Source organism: Salvelinus sp. IW2-2015, linkage group LG15, assembly GCF_002910315.2.
Source record: "Salvelinus sp. IW2-2015 linkage group LG15, ASM291031v2, whole genome shotgun sequence".
NCBI lineage: Eukaryota > Metazoa > Chordata > Actinopteri > Salmoniformes > Salmonidae > Salvelinus > Salvelinus sp. IW2-2015.
The window spans coordinates 47,295,841-47,316,187 of NC_036855.1; the positions used below are offsets into that span (position 1 = coordinate 47,295,841).

The window sequence follows — 20,347 nt, forward strand, 5'->3', positions numbered from 1 at the left end:
TTTTGGTGGTCTTCCTAAGCCAGGATTCAGATACGGCTAGTATATCCGGGTTGGCAGAGTGTGCTAAAGCAGTGAATAAGACAAACTTCGGGAGGAGGCTTCTAATGTTAACATACATGAAACCAAGGCTTTTACAGTTACAGAAGTCAATAAATGAGAGCGCCTGGGGATTGGGAGTGGAGCTAGGCACTGCAGGGCCTGGATTAACCTCTACATCACCAGAGGAAAAGAGGAGGAGTAGGATAAGGGTACGGCTAAAGGCTATAAGAACTGGTCGTCTAGTACGTTCGGAACAGTGAGTAAAAGGAGCAGGTTTCTGGGCACGGTAGAATAGATTCAAGGCATAATGTACAGACAAAGGTATGGTAGGATGTGAATACAGTGGAGGTAAACCTATGCATTGAGTGATGATGAGAGAGATATTGTCTCTAGAAACATAATTTAAACCAGGTGAGGTCACCGCATGTGTGGGAGGTGGAGCTAAAGGGTTAGCTAAGGCGTATTGAGCAGGGCTAGAGGCTCTACAGTGAAATAAGGCAATAATTACGAAGCAAAACAGCAATGGACAAGGCATATTGACATTAGGGAGAGGCATGCGTAGCCAAGTGGTCATAGGGGTCGAGTGAGTAGTTCGGTGGGCTGGAGACACGGCGATTCAGACAGCTAGCGGGCCGGGGATAGCAAGCTAGCAGATGGGCCTTAGAGGGACGTCACAACGGTAGAAGTCTGTTGTAGCCCCCTCGTGCTGTTATGTCGGCAGACTAGTCGCGATGGATCAGTAGGGCTCCATGTGGTAAAAGGGTTCAGGCCAATTGGCAAAATAGGTATAGTGGCCAAAGAATTTGTCCAATGGGCCTTTTCAGCTAACAGTGCGATATGCTCTAGACAGCTAGTGGGCCGCGCCTAGCAGATGGGTATTCAGGGGACGTCGCAACGGAGGAGCTTGTTGAAAAAAAACCTTGTGCAGATTACGTCGGTAGTCCAGTTGTGATGGAATCGGCGGGGCTCCGTGTCGGCAGTAGAAGGTGACCAGGCCAATTGGCAAAATAGGTATTGTAGCCCAAGGAYTGGCTGATTAAGCCCACGGAGGTATTAATTACACCATCCACAGTGTAATTAATAAATTCACCATGCTTAAAGGGATARATTTAGTGTCTGCTGTTTTTATTTTTAACCATTATTTTTAACCATCCATAGTTGCCTTTCTTTGAGCTCCCGAGTGGCACAGCGGTCTAAGACTCTACAGACATCCTAGTTCAAATCCAGGCTGTATCACAACCGGCTGTGATTGGGAGTCCCATAGGGTGGCGCACAATTGGCCCAGTGTTGTCTGGGTTTGGCCAGTGTAGGCCGTTATTGTAAATAAGATTTTGTTCTAAACTGGCTTGCCTAGTTAAATAAAGATTCACTTTWAAAAAATTACAAAATAAATAAATAAATTGCGAGACATTGGAAAACACCCCTTGTCTTCGTGATTGAAATTRACTGCTCGACTGAGAGACCTTGCAGATAATTGCATGTTATTATTGCACACAGAGTGAATCCATGGAACTTATTATGTGACTTGTTAAGCACATTCAGATTTTAGTTTTTACATAATTATATTTTGACATACCAGTGACACAAAATCTCAATTTAATAATTTTTTATAAAATTTATTCAGGCTGTAAGACCGCACAATGTGGAAAACTCAAGCGGTATGAATACTTTCTGAAGGCACTGCACATAATTGTACCCCAGTTCATACATCAGATAGTACCTTTCTTCCAAAAGCTGGCTTTTAGAAAAGGTACGTTTGGCCTTTATAGGGAACCACAAACATGACAAAACCATGTGTTCCTTGAAAGTGGGAGAATCATACCTCTTAACACAAAGGCCACAAAAACTGGTAAACACTTCCTCTCACGGGTGGCCTAAAACAGTCAATTGAAAATCTCGCCCCCACTAAGCCACGCCTCCAAAATACTTTCCAGTTGTGCCTTGCCTTCCCGAGTGAATTGTAGAGTTACAACCTATGACTCTATTTGTTACTAACAGAGACATGGTTGTAGTATACATTCATTTTCAGTCCCGTGGCCTTCACCAAGTGTGTTCCTACGTGAATGTTACCATTAAAATTAAACTCTTTATGACAATATATACAGGGCATTCAGAAAGAATTCAGACACCTTCCATTTTTCCACATTTTGTTACTTTACACATTTTGGTACCCTTTGCGATGAGACTCGAAATTGAGCTCAGGTGCATGCTGTTTCCACTGATCYTCATTGAGATGTTTCTACAACTTAATTGGAGTCCACCTATGGGAAATTCAATTGATTGGACATGATTTGGAAAGGCATACACCTTTCTATATAATGTCCCACAGTTGACAGTGCATGTCAGAGCGAAAACCAAGCCATGAGGTCGAAGGAATTGTCCGTAGAGCTCTGAGACAGGATTGTGTCGAGCCASAGATCTGGGGAAGGGTACCAAAAAATGTCTGCAGCATTGAAGGTCCCCAGAACACAGTGGCCTCCATCATTCTTAAATGGAAGAAGTTTGAAACCACCAAGACTCTTCCTAGAGGTGGCCACCCAGCCGAACTGAGCAATCAGGGGAGAAGGGCCTTGATCATGGAGGTGACCAAGAACCCGATGGTCACTCTGACAGAGTTCCAGAGTACTTCTGTGGAAATGGGAGAACCTTCCAGAAGGACAACCATCTCTGCAGCGCTCCACCAATCAGGCATTTATGAGTGGCCAGACAGAAGACACTCCTCAGTAAAAGGCACATGATAGCCCACTTGGAGTTTGCCAAAATGCACCTAAAGGACTCTCAGACCATGAGAAACTGGTCTCATGAACCAAGATTGAACTCTTTGGCCTGAATGCCAAGTGTCACGTCTGGAGGAAACCTGGCACCATCCCCACTGTGAAGCATGGTGGTGGCAGCATCATGCTGTGGGGATGTTTTTCAGCAGCAGGAACTTGGAGACTAGTTGGGATCGAGGGAAAGATGAACGGAGCAAAGTACAGAGAGATCCTGCTCAGGCCCTCAGACTGGGACGAAGGTTAACTTTCCAACAGGACAACGACCCTAAGCARGCAGCCAAGACAACTCAGGAATGGGTTCGGGACGAGTCTCTGAATGTCCTTGAGTGGCCCACCCAGAGCCCGGACTAGAACCTGATCGAACATCTCTGGAGAGACCTGAAAATAGCTGTGCAGCAACYCTCCCCATCCAACCTGACAGAGCTTGAGAGGATCTGCAAAGAAGAATGGGATAAACTCCCCAAATACAGGTTTGTCAAGCTTGTAGCATCATACCCAAGAAGACTCGAGGCTGTAATCACTGCTAAAGGTGCTTCAATCAAGTACTGAGTAAAGGGTCTGAATACTTATGTAAATGTCATATTTCCGTGTTTTTTTAAATGACATTTTGCATAACATTTTAAAAACTTGTTTTTGCTTTGTCATTATGGGGTATTGTGTGTACATTGATGAGGGGGGAAAAATGATTTAATCCATTTTAGAATAAGGCTGTAACGTAACAAAATGTGAAAAAAGTCAAGTGGTCTGAATACTTTCCGAATGCACTGTGTCTCATGAGGGCCTTATTTTGAGGCCTAATTTTACCCTAATACAGTTGCCTGAACCTCATGATTTACACATCAGACCTGCCAGTAGAGTTGAAAAATGTTGGAAGCTTTCCCAAATTTCCCAGAAATCRTGGTTGAAGGATTCCCTGCTTATTCCCTCCCATTACCAGGAATCTTCTATCTGGGATTTCTGGAAAACGTACAATTATTTTACAACTGTACCTGCAAGTCACATACTGGTTTGCAAAGTGATGTGTAATTCCTATCAGACTCCAGCCACAGTTAGGATATCCAACAGTTGGAAATGTGTTCACCCTTAACCTGCATTCAGAATGACTACCAGTATTATAAACATTGTGAGGAGACAACCTAGGCCATTTAAACTGGAACAACTATTTCAGTAACTGTCACGCCCTGACCTGAGATATCTATGTTTACTTTATATTTTGGTTAGGTCAGGGTGTGACTAGGGTGGGTACGTTAGTTTTTGTACTGTCTAGGGTTTTTGTATGTATAGGGTGTTTGTAGGTCTAGGTGATTTGTATGTCTATGGTGGCCTGATATGGTTCCCAATCAGAGGCAGCTGTTTATCGTTGTCTCTGATTGGGGATCATATTTAGGTAGCCATTTTCCCTTTGGTGTTCGTGGGTTCTTGTCTATGTGTAGTTGCCTGGCAGCACTCATTTGTATAGCGTCACMGTTCGTTTTGTTAGTTTTGTTCAGTGTTCATTCTTATAATAAAGAAGAATGTACGCATACCACGCTGCGCCTTGGTCTCCTCCTTTTGACGGCCGTGACAGTAACGGGTGCAACAAATCTAACAAAGTGATAGGATTAGTTTGGGAAAATGTTATTCATTTTTGTGTGGCATAAGATTAATAAATCAATGTACATGCAAAAACACAAATTTAAAAACAATTCTTGAAACCAACCTGTTTTAGCATGCTGGGAAATATGATAATMATTATGGTACAGATTAGCCTTTCTAGGGTACCAGTAATAAAGCCATTAGTTCATTTTATGTGGCAATAATTCATCAGTGTACCTTATGGTGGGTACAAATATTTACCTTTTTTCAATACATTGCTTTTCTGCTAAACAAAGGTACAGATCAGTACGATCAATAATTGAGGGTGCACAAAATATGTTTGTACACAGGGAAACAGGAATGTACCTTACCTGTACGTTGAGAGTGAGTGTGATGGTTGTACCCCAGGGGAACAATACCGTACCTTTATTTCTAAGATTGCAGGTCTACTGTGATACTGAACACAATCAACTGGGCTAGTAGACACAAACTGCCTCACTTTCTATTTATGTCCCTTTGCTTAAGGGCTATGCAGAAATGTCTCATCTCTTGCATTCTTAATGGGATGTTTATTTTCCCCCCAACTTCACTCACTCATATTTGCCTTTTTTTCTCCACAGAATTAGAAATGTAGGACATTTGAACCTCAAAAACCTTTTTTGTAGGCCGCTCTAAAGTATTTCAGTACCCTTTGTACTGTGAATTACCATGGAAAGACTGAATCATCTGAACAATAAATATCATCTGAACGTCACATATTCCTTCCTAATTAGTATATCAGATAGGGTTACAAAATTCCATTAACTTTCCCKGAATTCCCAGGTTTTCCGGGAATTAAACTTTAATTAACCTGAAAGCGTCGCTGTATCTGGGTTAAGATTGACACATTTAATATGTCTCATTGGGTGGAACAAATGAATTTGGTCCCTTTCAATTCGGGAACAGGGTTTACTAACGACGTTGATGTTACCGGAACACGTGGTAACATAAAGAAATACTTGCTGTGGTCTACTCACGCTCTTGAAACGCGAGAGACAGAGAGATAATTTTGCTTTGGCCAAACAAATATATATCCTTATATTTCCYTCATAGGCTGGCCCATATGTCCTAACCCTAGAAATGTAATACCGTAATTCACCCTACACTGATCCTTACTCAGTATGCAAGACCGGAGGGGAATATTTCTAGTATCTTGTTCAAATGGAAAAACACACACCCAACAACTAATCCTGCTACGGCTCTGATGGTGTATAACGTAATCTGATACACAATTCATATAGACTGAATTCAACAGCAAGGCCTACTTTTGTCTTAGATTCCTTGTACGGGGGCTCCAATATGTCGTGACTTTCATTAATGTGATGATTATTATTTATTCAATCCACTATGTTTAATTCTAACCCGATTAAATTAATTATGTAACAATTAACGCATTAGGAATTTAGGGCACCACGGAAGAAGGTGTTTAACGAGTTACCATCTCCTGAATTAAACTCTAGAAGATATAAATATATCGACAACAGTAACTTATTAATCATTAGCTCATGTCAGTTCTAATTCTGAACAGTGGATCTGCAAGCACCTCAACCTTTGCTGATTATTCAGTAATACACAAATTGGTTTAATTATTTATTTACTAACCAACTAAATAATAACACAGAATACACATACACACTCACATGAGACAAACATCCCTTGTGGACTGACAAGATATGACGGCTTGTTACAACATACGGTTAGATGGAGAGGTGTTAAGAGAGAGCGAGAGACAGAGACAAAGGGACAAAGAAAATACTTATTGTACATTTTGAAACTATGCTCACAGTAACCATTTACTTTGCACATGAACCACCGGCCATTTTGGGATAAGAAGTAATGCATGTATTTACATGTGGATGTCTTTGTTCGTCGTTTGTCTCTGTTGAAACCAATCAATCCTTTTATGGGAAGGGGTCGATGGGTTTAAGGATCTGGTTGTCCACCAGAGATCACAATGTCCTCCTAAGTTGTCCTGGCTTGTTGTGAAGTGTTTTCAGAGCAGATACTCAGATGCTTGACTGAGATGGGATTTTCTCCTTCTTTCCTCGGGTAGATAGTCAAAGTTCCAAATCACTTTACATGCGTAGCTGCAGACTGGCATTGTTTCTGGTCTGGTAGGTGAGGTCTTCACCTCGTGTTGAGACTAAGTTCTAGCCATTTCCAACATGTAGCTAACACTCCACACTTTACTGGTGTAAATGATATATTCAGGGTTCTGCTCCCGACCACTTTACACGCCAGTAGCAATCTGGCAATGTTTTAGTCTGATATGTTAATTTTTAGCCAGTCCTTTTAAGCACTCTTGTCAAAAGGGCGGTTCCATCACGCTGACAAGCTCTCTAACCTAATTCGGGGCATGTCTAAACTAAAATCATGTTAATATCTTAACAAAAAATGTCTCATCCTTAATCATAGATTTTCTACAACATTTGGATGTAAACTTGACAGATAGAATGTGTACACTTTCCGAGTTACAGTATTTCCTTGATACCATTCTTAATGACATCACAAAAAAATAAACAATGTGACATGATTATTCTTTAGATCCCCACTGACCATACCTTAACATTCACATCTTAATATATGTTTGGACATTATAGTTTTGATGGCAAAAGTCTTCTGTAGACAAAGGGACATTCCTTCACCAATACTGAAGAGCTAGAGGGAGATTCCCCTGATGCCTAATTTATGACAAGGTGTCAAAACTGGCCCAACCCCCCACCCCTCCAGGAGAGTCATGACATACCATAATATATACTCACATATCACTAATGATAATGTACCTTTCCTTTGTCCCCACAGCAAAATGCACCTACATGGCCCAGACTTTGTCAGAGGGCCAGCGTGTGCTAACGAAGAGGTGCACAGAATGCAAGGTAACTACGGATCCGTCCCTCCCTGACTAACAGCATTAGGGTTGTCACGGTATCATTATTGTGATACTCAGAACTATTGTGAAGTATCGTGATACCCAGAAGTACTATGAAGTATTGTGAAGTATCATGATAGTCATGGCAAGGAAACAAAACATGAAGCAGACTTAATTTATTGAGGAAAACGGTCCTAATGTTGGAAACAATAACACAAACAACAATACATGTAACCAGAGTCACATTTGTAAATATTCAAAGCTATTACACACAAACTATTTACATGAAGCAGGTTTTCAAAGAGTTGAGCGTGCTTCGTGTTTTCCTTCTTGCCATGAAAAATCGAGTATCATATTATTGTGATACTAGCATCGTGACAAGGAAGTTGTACAACTCAGTTCTGTAGATAGATTTCTGTGTAATTTAGTTATCCAACTGGCTTTATTAGTTCTCAGAGCCCAGACACAATCTGTTCAATCTTTCTTTTTTTATTCACATCCACGGGTGAGATATGAGGGTAATTGAGAGTAATTTATGAACATAGAAACAAAGGGCTGTTTGAAGTGACTGAGGGGTAAATCTAAGGAGCAGGGCTGACTCCCAATACGATCCCTCTACAGGATCCTATGGGCCCTGGTCAAAAGTTGTGAACTATTGGGAATACATTGCCATTTGGGTCGCATATTAAATTTAAGGAGCAGGCAGCACAGAGACCGTATTGCATTGCGGTAGACTATAATTAAAGTCATTATTCCGCTGAGGGAAAAAAGGACTCTCTTCTCTATGTGCTGCCATTTATCTTAAAAGGCACTTTTAAGAGGGAAAGTGTGTTTTACTGGTGTAATTGGTTACAAAGAGACTAGCCAGGCAGACAGGCAAAGGGTTTTAAGGCCCCCTTTAGACTTAACAGTGGTATTCAGTGCTCTGTAGGTAGCTTTCCTTCAGACAGAGATTACAGTCTCAATCATCTGCCACCATGATTGTTAAAGTGGAGAACTGCCCAGTTCGATGACATACAGTACCAGTCAAACGTTTGGACACACCTACTCATTCAAYGGTTTTTCTTTATTTGTACTATTTTCTACATTGTAGAATAATAGGGAGGACAGCAAAACTATGAAACAACACATATAGAATCAGGTAGTAACAAATCAAGTGCTAAGCAAATCTCTTCAAAGTAGCCACGCTTTGCCTTGATGACAGCTTTGCACACTCTTGGCATTCTCTCAACCAGCTTCATGTGGAATGCTTTTCCAAAAGTCTTGAAGGAGTTCCCACATATGTTTAGTACTTGTTGGCTGCTTTTTCTACACTCTGCGGTCCATCTCATCCCAAACCATCTCAATTGGGTTGAGGTCAGGTGATTGTGGAGGCCAGGTCATCTGATGCAGCACTCCATCAATCTTCTTCTTGGTCAAATAGCCCTTATACAGCCTGGAGGTATGTTTTGAGTCATTGTCTTGTTGAAAAACTAATGATAGTCCCAATAAGTACAAACCAGATGGCATGGCGTATCGCTGCAGAATGCTGTGGTAGCCATGCTGGTTAAGTGTGCCTTGAATTCTAAATAAATCACAGACAGTGTCACCATCAAAACAACCCCAAACCATCACACCTCCTCCTCCATGCTTCATGGTGGGAACCACACATGCAGAGATCATCTGTTTATCTACTCTGCATCTCACAAAGACTGCGGTTGGAACAAAATCTCAAATTTGGACTCATCAGACCAAAGAATATTTCCACCGGTCTAATGTCCGTGTTCTTGGCCCAAGCAAGTCTCTTTTTCTCATTGGTTTTGTCATGACTTACCCTGTTTGGTGAGGATCATAGGCACCAGATCCCCCCCCCCCGCCTCCCTCCCCTCTCCTCTCTCTCCCACAGTTGTTATGACGGTAGTTAATACTGTGTAGAAACTTTGCGTTTGGAGGATTGAGGGGAAAGAAACCTTTTGTTGACAAGAAGATTCCTCCCGCCAAAAATGGTAACATCAAAGGTTGAATAAATTAACAAATATTTCTGTGATTCCAACACAGTTGTGGAATGGTCCGTGGATACTTAAAGCACAATCCTGTTCGAATTCATTACTAATTGGTGATGTATAACTAAGGGCACAGTTAGCAGAACAACATAACTGTATCTCTGAATGTCTATATTTTGGCCAAAGTGAATAAGATCTCATACATCCAAAAAATGTTTGGGAAACTGATATGAATTAAATATGAAACTATTTTGTGAGAATGGTAATTGGATGTTGCGCCTTCTAAAATTGAGATAATCGTTTTTTCATACTGAAACGTCTTAAGCCAAGTCAACTGCGCACGCCACGTTGAGCACAGACATTACGAACAAAAGAGGGGAACTCCCTTTTCCCCGAGTTCTCTAAATTTAAGACTCGTGTTTTCAAAGAAGAGTATAATTAGGGACCAGAGACGCACACAAACAAGTTCAAGGAAAAATCTACAAAAACCTAAAGGACCCAAGGAAAACATGGCGCGAACTGTGGCTTACTTGTTGGACATGTTGGCAATTTAATATATAGGGACAAAACATCGTGAACGGTGAGCAATGGCTTGGAGGAAATGCGTTTTTTTAAAACACTAAAGGGGAGAACCAAGCGCAGGGGGTGACGGGTGTGAACCTAGACCATAAATTCACCCCAATCAAAATGTATTTATATACTATTCTACATCAGGGCGTGAATTTAAATCAAAAGTGCTGTACCAAGAAACCCAAGCCCTAAAACACAAACCGGCCAAAGCAATGGCAGGTTGTAGAAGCACGGTGGCTCTAGAGAAAAACTTCCTAGAACAAAACAGGCCAAAAACCTAGGAAAGAAACTAAAGACACACAGTAGGAGGGCATGGCTATGACGGGTGGATCCTTCTCGGGCTGTGCCGGGGGGAGATTTATAAAACAGAACAATGGCCTAAAATGATGTTAAATGTTCATAAATGACAGCATGGCAAATAATACATAATCAAAGTTAGTTGTCGAGGGTGCTATAACAAGTCTAAGCAACGCACTCTCAAGGAGTAAATGTCCAGGCTTGGCTTTTCGTGCCGGACTCATTAAGAGTACTCTCTACCCCCTCCTGTCTCTAAGAAGAAGTTAAAAACAAGCAGGATCCTGGGACAGGTAGGCACGTCCCGTGGCTGACACAGGGTCAGGATTCGCCATCAGCGCAAAGCAGAAACAGTTGAAACTGGGGTCCACATAGACCCGCTCAGCACGGGCCAGGTCGTGACTGAGCCGGATCTAAGGTCAAAGAAGAGTCATCCTCCGATTGCCAGGTAGTCCTGAGGGGGCATGGAGGTCTTTATGGGCCTCAGGGTCCTCCACGAGAGAAAGAGAGGAACAATGAAAGAGACATATTAATTGAGACCCCGCAGGACCTCACAAACCCAGACCACCGGGAAAATAAGACAGGAGAAGTACTCTCCAGATTATAACAGACTGGACCCTAAGCCCCAAACACATAAACAACTGCAGCATAAAGTACTGAGGCTGAGACGGGAGGGGGTCCAGGGAGAGAGACAAGCCTTGGCCCCACACCAATGATCGGGCAGAATAGGCAGGATTATATAACCCCACCCACCTTTGCCCACCACGCACAAGCCCGCACACCACTGAGGGATAACCTTCACCACATACCATCCTGAGACAAAGGCCGAGTATAGCCCACCAAAGATCTCCGCGCATGGCACAACCCAAGGGGGGGGCGGCGCAACGCCTAGCGCAGGAATATCACGTCAGTGACTTCAACCCACTCAAGTGGACAGCACGCCCAAGTGGGTCTAGGACGGCATGGGAAGAGCACGTAGATTCGAGTAACAGTGACTCAGCCCCTGTAATAGGGTTAGAGGCAGAGAATCCATTGGAGAGCAGGGGAACGGGCCAGGCAGAAACAGCAAGGGCAGTTCGTTGCTCCAGAGCCCTTTCCGTTCACCTTCACACTCCTGGCCAGACTACACTCAATCATATGACCTACTGAAGAGCTGAGTCTTCAATACAGACTTGAAGTTGAGATCGGTCTGCATCTTCTCACATGGGTAGGCAGACCATTCCATAAAATAGAAGTTCTATTGGAGAAAGCCCTGCTCAGCTGTTTTGCTTAGAATTCTAGGGACAATTAGGAGGCCTGCGTCTTGTGCCGCAGCTACGCGTGTAGGTATGTCCGGCAGGACAAAATCGGAAAGATAGGTAGGAGCAAGCCCATGTAATTGCTTTGTAGTTTAGCAGTAAAAGCTTGAATAAGCCTTGCCTTAACAGGAAGCAGTGTAGGGAGGCTAGCACTGAAGTAATGTGAATAATTTTTTGGGGTTTCTAGAGTTCAGGTTTTAGCAGCGTATTTAGCACTCAACTGAAGTTTATTTAGTGCTTTATCCGGGTAGCCGGCGAAAGTTGAGGCATTGCAGTAGTCTAACCTATAAGTGACAAAGCATGGATTAATTTTCCTGATCAATTTTTTGGACAGAGTTTCTGATTTTTGCAATGTTACGTAGATGGAAAAAGTGTCCTGAAACAGCTTGATATGTTCGTCAAAGAGAGATAGGGTCCAGAGTAACGCCGAGGTCTTTCAAGTTTTATTTGAGACGACTGTTACAACATCAAGATTAATTGTCAGATTCAACAGAAGATCTCTTTGTTTCTTGGGACCTAGACCAAGCATCTCTGTTTTTGTCTGAGTTTAAAGTAGAAAGTTTGCAGCCATCCACTTCTTTATGTCTGAAACACAGGCTTCTAGCGAGGGCAATTTTGGGGCTTCACCATGTTTCATTGAAATGTACAGCTGTGTGTCATCTGCATAGCAGTGAAAGTTAATATTATGTTTTCAAATGACATCCCCAAGAGGTAAAATATATAGTGAAAACAATAGTGTTCCTAAAATGGAACCTTGAGGAACACCGAAATTTACAGTTGATTTGTCAGAGGACATACCATTCACAGAGACAAACTGATATCTTTCCGACAGATAAGATCTAAACCAGGCCAGAACTTGTCCGTGTAGACCAATTTGGGTTTCCAATCTCTCCAAAAGAATGTGGTGATCGATGGTATCAAAAGCAGCACTAAGGTCTAGGAGCACGAGGACAGATGCAGAGCCTCGGTCTGACGCTATTAAAAGGTAATTTACCACCTTCACAAGTGCATTCTCAGTGCTATGATGGGGTCTAAAACCAGACTGAAATATTTCGTATAKATTTTTTGTCTTCACGAAGGCAGTGAGTTGATGCGCAACAACTGTTTCCAACATTTTGGAGAGGAATGGAAGATTTGAAAGAGGCCAATAGTTTTTTATATTTTCTTGGTCAAGGTTTGGCTTTTTCAAGAGAGGCTTTATTACTGCCACTTTTAGTGAGTTTGGTACACATCCGGTGGATAGAGAGACGTTTATTATGTTCAACATAGGAGGGCCAAGCACAGGAAGCAGCTCTTTCAGTAGTTTAGTTAGAATAGGGTCCAGTATGCAGCTTGCAGGTTTAGAGGCCAGGATTATTTTCATCATTGTGTCAAGAGATATAGTACTATAACACTTGAGTGTCTCTCTTGATCCTAGGTCCTGGCAGAGTTGTGCAGACTCAGGACAACTGAGCTTTGGAGGAATACGCAGATTTAAAGAGGAGTCCGTAATTTGCTTTCTAATGATCATGATCTTTTCCTCAAAGAAGTTCATGAATTTATRACTGCTGAAGTGAAAGCCATCCTCTCTTGGGGAATGCTGCTTTTTACTTAGCTTTGCGACAGTATCAAAAAGAAATTTCAGATTGTTCTTATTTTCCTCAATTAAGTTGGAAAAATAGGATGATCGAGCAGCAGTGAGGGCTCTTCGATACTGCACGGTACTGTCTTTCCAAGCTAGTRGGAAGACTTCCAGTTTAGTGTGGCACCATTTCCGTTCAAATTTTCTGGAAGCTTGCTTCAGWGCTCGGGTATTTTCTGTATACCTGGGAGCTAGTTTCTTATAACAAATGTTTTTAGTTTTTAGGGGTTGCAACTGCATCTAGGGTATTGCGCAAGGTTAAATTGAGTTCCTCAGTTAGGTGGTTAACTGATTTTTGTCCTCTGACGTCCTTGGGTYGGCAGAGGGAGTTTGGAAGGGCATCAAAGAATCTTTGGGTTGTCTGAGAATGTATAGCACGACTTGTGATGCTCCTTGGTTGGGGTCTGAGCAGATTATTTGTTGCGATTGCAAACGTAATAAAATGGTGGTCCGATAGTCCCGGATTATGGGGAAAAACATTAAGATCCACAACATTTATTCCATGGGATAAAACTAGGTCGAGAGTATGACTGTGACAGTGAGTAGATCCAGAGACATGTTGGACAAAACCCACTGAGTCGATGATGGCGCCGAAAGCCTTTTGGAGTGGGTCTATGGACCCACTCCAAAATTTGAAATGTATGTGCTATAACTACAAGGTCCGATAGGAATTCAGGGAACTCAGTGAGGAACGCTGTATATGGCCCAGGAGGCCTGTAAACAGTAGCTATAAAAAGTGATTGAGTAGGCTGCATAGATTTCATGACTAGAAGCTCAAAAGACGAAAAATAAATAAATAATTGTAAATTGAAATTTGCTATCGGAAATGTTAGCAACACCTCCGCCTTTGCGGGATGCACGGGGGATATGGTCACTAGTGTAACCAGGAGGTGAGGCCTCATTTAACACAGTAAATTAATCAGGCTTAAAACTTCTACCGAGTCAGAAACCCGGATCCGGGAGCACCCCCCACCCCCCACCAGTAAAAAAGCTGAATAGCATAGCTAGCATAGCGTCACAAGTAAATAGTAGCATCTAAATATCATTCAATCACAAGTCCAAGATACCAGATGAAAGATCCACTTCTTGTGAATCCAGCAATCATTTCTGATTTTTAAAATGTTTTACAGGGAAGACACAATATGTAATCTGATTGAGCTAACCAGTTAGGCAAATAGAACACGATTTTTCTTTGTCCACCATTTTTTCTCTCCACCAGTAGCTATCACCAATTCGGCAAATAAAGATATTGATAGCCATAACCAAGAAAAAACGTCATCAGATGACAGTCTGATACATATTTATTGTATAGTATTTTTGTTAGAAAAAATGTGCATATTTCAGGTAGAAATCATCGTTTACAATTGCACCCACCATCACAACTCGACTAGAATAAATACAGAGAGCAACGTGTATTACCAATTTACTCATCATAAAACATTTCATAAAAATAGACAAAGCATAGCAATGGAGAAGAAAAGAGATCTGTGAATTCAGACAATATTCAGATTGTTCTAAGCGTTTTACAGCGAAAACACAATAAATCGTTATATTAGCATACCACATGTGCAAACGTTACCACAGCATGAATCCAAGGCAACGGGAGCGATAACGTTATGATCACCAAAAATATATTAATTTTTTCACTAACCTTCTCAGAATTCTTCCGCGATGACACTCCTGTAACATCATATTACAACATACATATTAGAGTTTGTTCGAAAATGTGCATATTTAGCCACAAAAAAACGTGGTTAATACAATGAGAATAGATAGCAAAACTGGCCTAAAATGTCGGGCGCTATCTTGAGAGTGATCTAGTCTAATCGATAGCTAATCATAACTTGACTAAAAATACAGGGTTGACAGGAATCGAAAACAAATTAGTTCTTAATGCAATCGACTGACTTACATTTCAAAATTATCCTTACTGTGCAATACCGGTGTCCGCCAAAGCGAAGCTAACAATAACAAAATGGCGATATATGCGTTTAAAAAATTTTTCAACAGAACAGCGATTTATCATCATAAATATGTTCTTACTGTGAGCTGTTCTTCCATCAGAATCTTGGCAATGTATCCTTTCTCCGGTCTAATCGTCTTTTGGTCGAAAGATGCCCTCTTGTCCCGTGAATATGGCCAATAACGTTCGGTATGTACAGGAAACGTGCCCAGCTCATGGAAGAGCGTCACAAATAAATGCCTCAAAATCGCACTAAACGGATATAAATTGCTATAAAACGGTTTAAATTAACTACCTTATGATGTTTTTAACACCTATAACAAGTAAAAACATGACCGGCGATATATTACTGGCTAAACCAAGGCTTGGAAAGGGGTCGGTCCGACGCCCTTCATGCGTCCAGCGCAGGATCCAAAAGAAAGCTACTTCCGGTCTTTTCTGTTTTATACAGGCCCTGATTGCGCAATCGACTCCATTCAAATTGTCACCACTTACTGACATCTAGAGCAAGGTGTAGGCAGTGTTTGTATCCTCATAGCATTCACAGGGACATTAAAACTGACCTGGGACCAGAGGCCAAGATTTCTGAAATCTCACTCCCTGTCAGGAAAAGTGCTGTAGATAGAGTTCTGTTCCACTCAGAGACATAATTCCAACYGTTATAGAAACTAGAGAGTGTTTTCTATCCAATAATAACAATAATATGCATATTGTACGAGCAAGAATTGACTACTAGGCAGTTTAATTTGGCAATGTCAAAAKAAMTWAAGTGCTAACAGCACCCCCTATTGACAAAAGGTTATTAAGCCATGGTTCAGTCAGGCCAATCACATCAAGACTATGATCAGAGATAAGTTCATTGACTAGAACTGCCTTTAAAGTGAGGGATCTAACATTAAGTAGCCCTATTTTGAGATGTGAGGTATCACGATCTCTTTCAATAATGGCAGGAATGGAGGAGGTCTTTATTCTAGTGAGATTGCTAAGGCGAACACCGCCATGTTTAGTTTTGCCCAACCTAGGTCGAGGCACAGACACTGTCTCAATGGGGATAGCTGAGCTGACTACACTGACTGTGCTAGTGGCAGACTCCACTAAGCTGGCAGGCTGGCTAACAGCCTGCTGCCTGGCCTGCATCCTATATCATTGAGGAGCTAGAGGAGTTAGAGCCCCGTCTATGTTGGTAGATAATGAATGATTAAGAAACTTTGAAACACTCTGAAACTTTCTCGAGTGAAGAGGAAGACTACACAGGAAAATTCAGTCTGCAGCTGTTTAAGTGCTTTAGTCTAGTAACCTCGACCGAGAACCACAGGGAGGTACTCTGAAGGATCCATTCTAAAGAACATTTCCCTATCAAACGACCATTGGTACTTCTGATGTATCCATTCAGCTACAACTACGAAATATGTTGATCTCTYGTGGACAAACCAGACGGTCAAATTAATTTCTGTAAAATTTCTCCCCAGACGGATCGAGTGTATTCAATGGAGAGACAGCAAAGACACACACACATACATAAATATGTACATTGCAATTTTTTCAAATGAGTGGCCATTCATGTGCAAAGTATTCACATTTCCATGAGCATAGTTCTCAGCTGTATGTATGTAGTGGGTCCATTCTGTCTTTCCCGCACTTTATCTGTCCCCACCCCTTTTCATTGTCTACCAAGCTGTCATATCGGGTTTAGTCCACTAGGGATTTGAATTGCATTGTGTTAGTACCCAATAACAATATTGTTTGTGTGTTTGTGTAATTCTGTGTGATTATTTAGTTAGCTAGTAAATAAATAATTAAGCCAATTTGTATATCTGTTAGTGGAATTAAATAATTCCTCTAATGTACTCATTAATTAAAATCAATCTGTCTATTTATAAGAATTTGTAAGATACTTATTAACATAAAATAGACAGGATACAGTCTTATTAAAATTAGATAATAGTATTTATTCTCGGAGCACGCTACCATTTGACCATAAACAACAGGTTTATATACAAGATATGACGTAAGTCGCTCTGGATAAGAGCGTCTGCTAAATGACTTAAATGTAAATGTAAATGACGTCATAGGTTACAGAGTAATTCTCCTCGTCCTGACTAATAGAAAACAGGTTCAAAAGTTCATTCCAACTTCCCAGCGCACACACATGACACACAATATAATCTATTCTCCTGAAGGCTCACTATAATTTATTACCACTTTAGCAGACAACTCAAGATAATGGAAGACCTAAAAAGTTATTCACTAKCTTATCTAAACATCTCAGGGCTAAGTTGGGTCAGTTCAACCATAGTTTAACGACCCTTTCTGTTTACTTTATAACCCACAGCACAAAACTCTTTTCACTAGGCGTGCAGAGTTCAATTAGTTATAGTTTTATCTAAATCTAGAAATTGTTTTAATTATTATTAACAAAATTCCTAACAATATCGCTGATTCATCATTTATGCTAGGGTTCGTGCAGATATCCAAGGATTTTGAAACATTCAGAATGTGACTGGTAGAAGATAATTAATTAATGACTGAAATGTAAGATATATTTCTATCTARAGAATTAATTCAGAAAACGGTAACTCATTAATCTTTTCACATGTACCAACACACGGTGTGATCATTCTACAGTTGTACCTGTACCYTACGATCAAACCGGTGTGATTAGAACGCGTATTTAGAACGTCCAGTTTCGAATGACMTAACAATCAGCATTTGAGCTGGCCAGTGTTTTTTCAGAAACATTTTGCACAAACACGGTCCTTAGAAAGTTATGTCCAGAATGTGAGCAGTTTATTTTTGGATGCAATGTTTAGACATTCACAGAAGTTGCTACAGCATAACACAATTATCCAAACAGGAAAAATCTGGGCTACATTTGTCCTAGCGCTAACTGAGGAAAGATTGACATAACACAAGCGGTCATATTTTTATAACTCTCGGCTGACAGAAACTACAATATGAATTAGCTAATAGTAATTACTATTTATAATTAATCACWTCACGGTTGAGCTCACCATTGATCGAAATAATTGAGWAAAACACTTTCWAGAAATCGAAAGTAATCRGACGATGGGTAGTTTGTGCACGCCGCCATGCTTGTTTTGTCACATCATCCAAAGATAATAAGAGGAGAAAAGATGAGTTTGGTCTGTTTATAGTATGCATGTTGAAGGGGTTGTGTCGTCTACGATCATCCACTTCCCTTCATTCACTTCCGGAAGTTTACCCGAAAGATYAGTGAACCATTCCCTCACCTCATTATAACATATTTGGTCTGGCAGATTATGTGACACCCAGAATGCATTATATAATGTCAACAAACATGGCGCCACACATACAGTGCCTTGCAAAAGTGTTCATCCCCCTTGGTGTTTTCCTATTTTGTTGCGTTACAACCTGTAATTTAAATTTATATTTATTTGGATTTCATGCAATGGACATAGACAAAATATTCCAAATTGGTGAAGTGAAATAAAAAAAATCACCCACCCAAAAAATGAAATGTGGTGCGTGCATGTATATTCACCCCCTTTGCTATGAAGCCCCTAAATAAGATCTGGTGCAACCAATTACCTTCAGAAGGGACATAATTAGTTAAATAAAGTCCACCTGTGTGCAATTTAAGTGTCACATGATCTCAGTATATATGCACCTGTTCTGAAAGGCCCCAGAGTCTGCAACACCAAGAAAACGGCACCATGAAGACCAAGGAGCTCTTCAAACAGGTCAGGACAAAGTTGTGGAGAAGTACAGATCAGTGTTGAGTTATAAAAAAATATCAGAAACTTTGAACATCCCACGGAGCACCATTAAATCCATTATAAAAAAATTGAAAGAATATGGCACCACAACAAACCTACCAATGTAACATTCTTCGTTGGGCGAAAGAGAGGAGGACCAAGATGCAGCGTGGTGAGTATTCATTTTAATAAGAATACTTAACCAACGAACAAAACAATAAACTGACGAACGAAAACGTAACAGTCCCSTATAGTAAACACAGGAACACAGGAACAGGAACAATCACCCACAACCCACAAAGACAAAACAGGCTACCTAAATATGGCTCCCAATCAGAGACAACGACTAACACCTGCCTCTGATTGAGAACCATATCAGGCCAAACACATAGAAACAGACTAACTAGGCATACAACATAGAATGCCCACTCATATCACACCCTGACCAAACAAAACATAGAAACATACAACGCAAACTATGGTCAGGGCGTGACAGCCAAGAGAGGGCCGCCCACCAAAACTCACAGACCAGGTAAGGAGGGCATTCATCAGAGAGGCAACAAAGAGACCAAAGATAACCCTGAAGGAGCTGCAAAGCTCCACAGCGGAGATTGGAGTATCTGTCCAAAGGACCACTTTAAGCCGTACACTCCACAGAGCTGGGCTTTACGGAAGAGTGTTCAGAAAAAAAGGCATGTGGGAGACTCCCCAAACATATGGAAGAAGGTAGTCTGGTCAGATGAAACAAAAATGTAGCTTTTTGGCCATCAAGGAATACGCAATGTCTGGCACAAACACGACACCTCTCATCACCCGAGAACACCATCCTGATGGTTTTCATTGGCAGGGACTGGAAAACTGTTCAGAATTGAAGGAATGATGGATGGCGCTAAATACAGGGAAATTCTTGATGGAAACCTGTTGTAGTCTACCAGAGATTTGAGACTGGGACACAGGTTCACCTTCCAGCAGGACAATGACCCTAAGCATACTTCTAAAGCGACACTCGTGTTTTAAGAAGAAAACATTTAAATGTCTTAGAATGGCCTAGTCAAAGCCCAGATCTCAATCCAATTGAGAATCTGTGGTATGACTTAAAGATTGCAGTACAACAGCGAAACCCATCCAACTTGAAGGAGCTGGAGCAGTTTTGCCTTGAAGACTGGGCAAAAATCCCAGTGGCTAGAGGTTTCAAGCTTATAGAGACATACTCCAAGAGACTTGCAGCTGTAATTGCTGCAAAATGTGGTTCTACAAACTATTGACATTGGGGGGTGAATAGTTATGCATGCACGTTCAAGTTTTCTGTTTTTTTGTTTCACAATAAAAAATATTTTCCATCTTTAAAGTCTTCAAGGCATGTTGTGCAAATCAAATGATACAAACCTCCCCAAAATCTATTTTAATTCCAGGTTGTAAGGCAACAAAATAGCAAAAATGCCAAGGGGGGTGAATACTTTCTCAAGCCACTACAGCTGGCAAATAGCTTAGCTAATTATAATCAGTACAGCCTTCAAAAAAGTATTTTACACACATCATAGGTGTCCATTACAATATATGCAATAATCATAATGCATTATTTGTCA

General features: G+C 41.1%; 1 protein-coding gene across 1 annotated transcript in view; it reads left to right on the top strand.

Moving 5' to 3' along the window:
• LOC111974393 (protein kinase C-binding protein NELL1) overlaps window positions 1-20,347 on the top strand; it is a 372,315-nt gene that overhangs the window by 47,231 nt on the left and 304,737 nt on the right. The window contains exon 7 of the mRNA XM_070447366.1: window positions 7,230-7,303. Coding sequence (XP_070303467.1) covers window positions 7,230-7,303 — 74 coding nt within the window. The remainder of the gene's footprint in view (window positions 1-7,229; window positions 7,304-20,347) is intronic.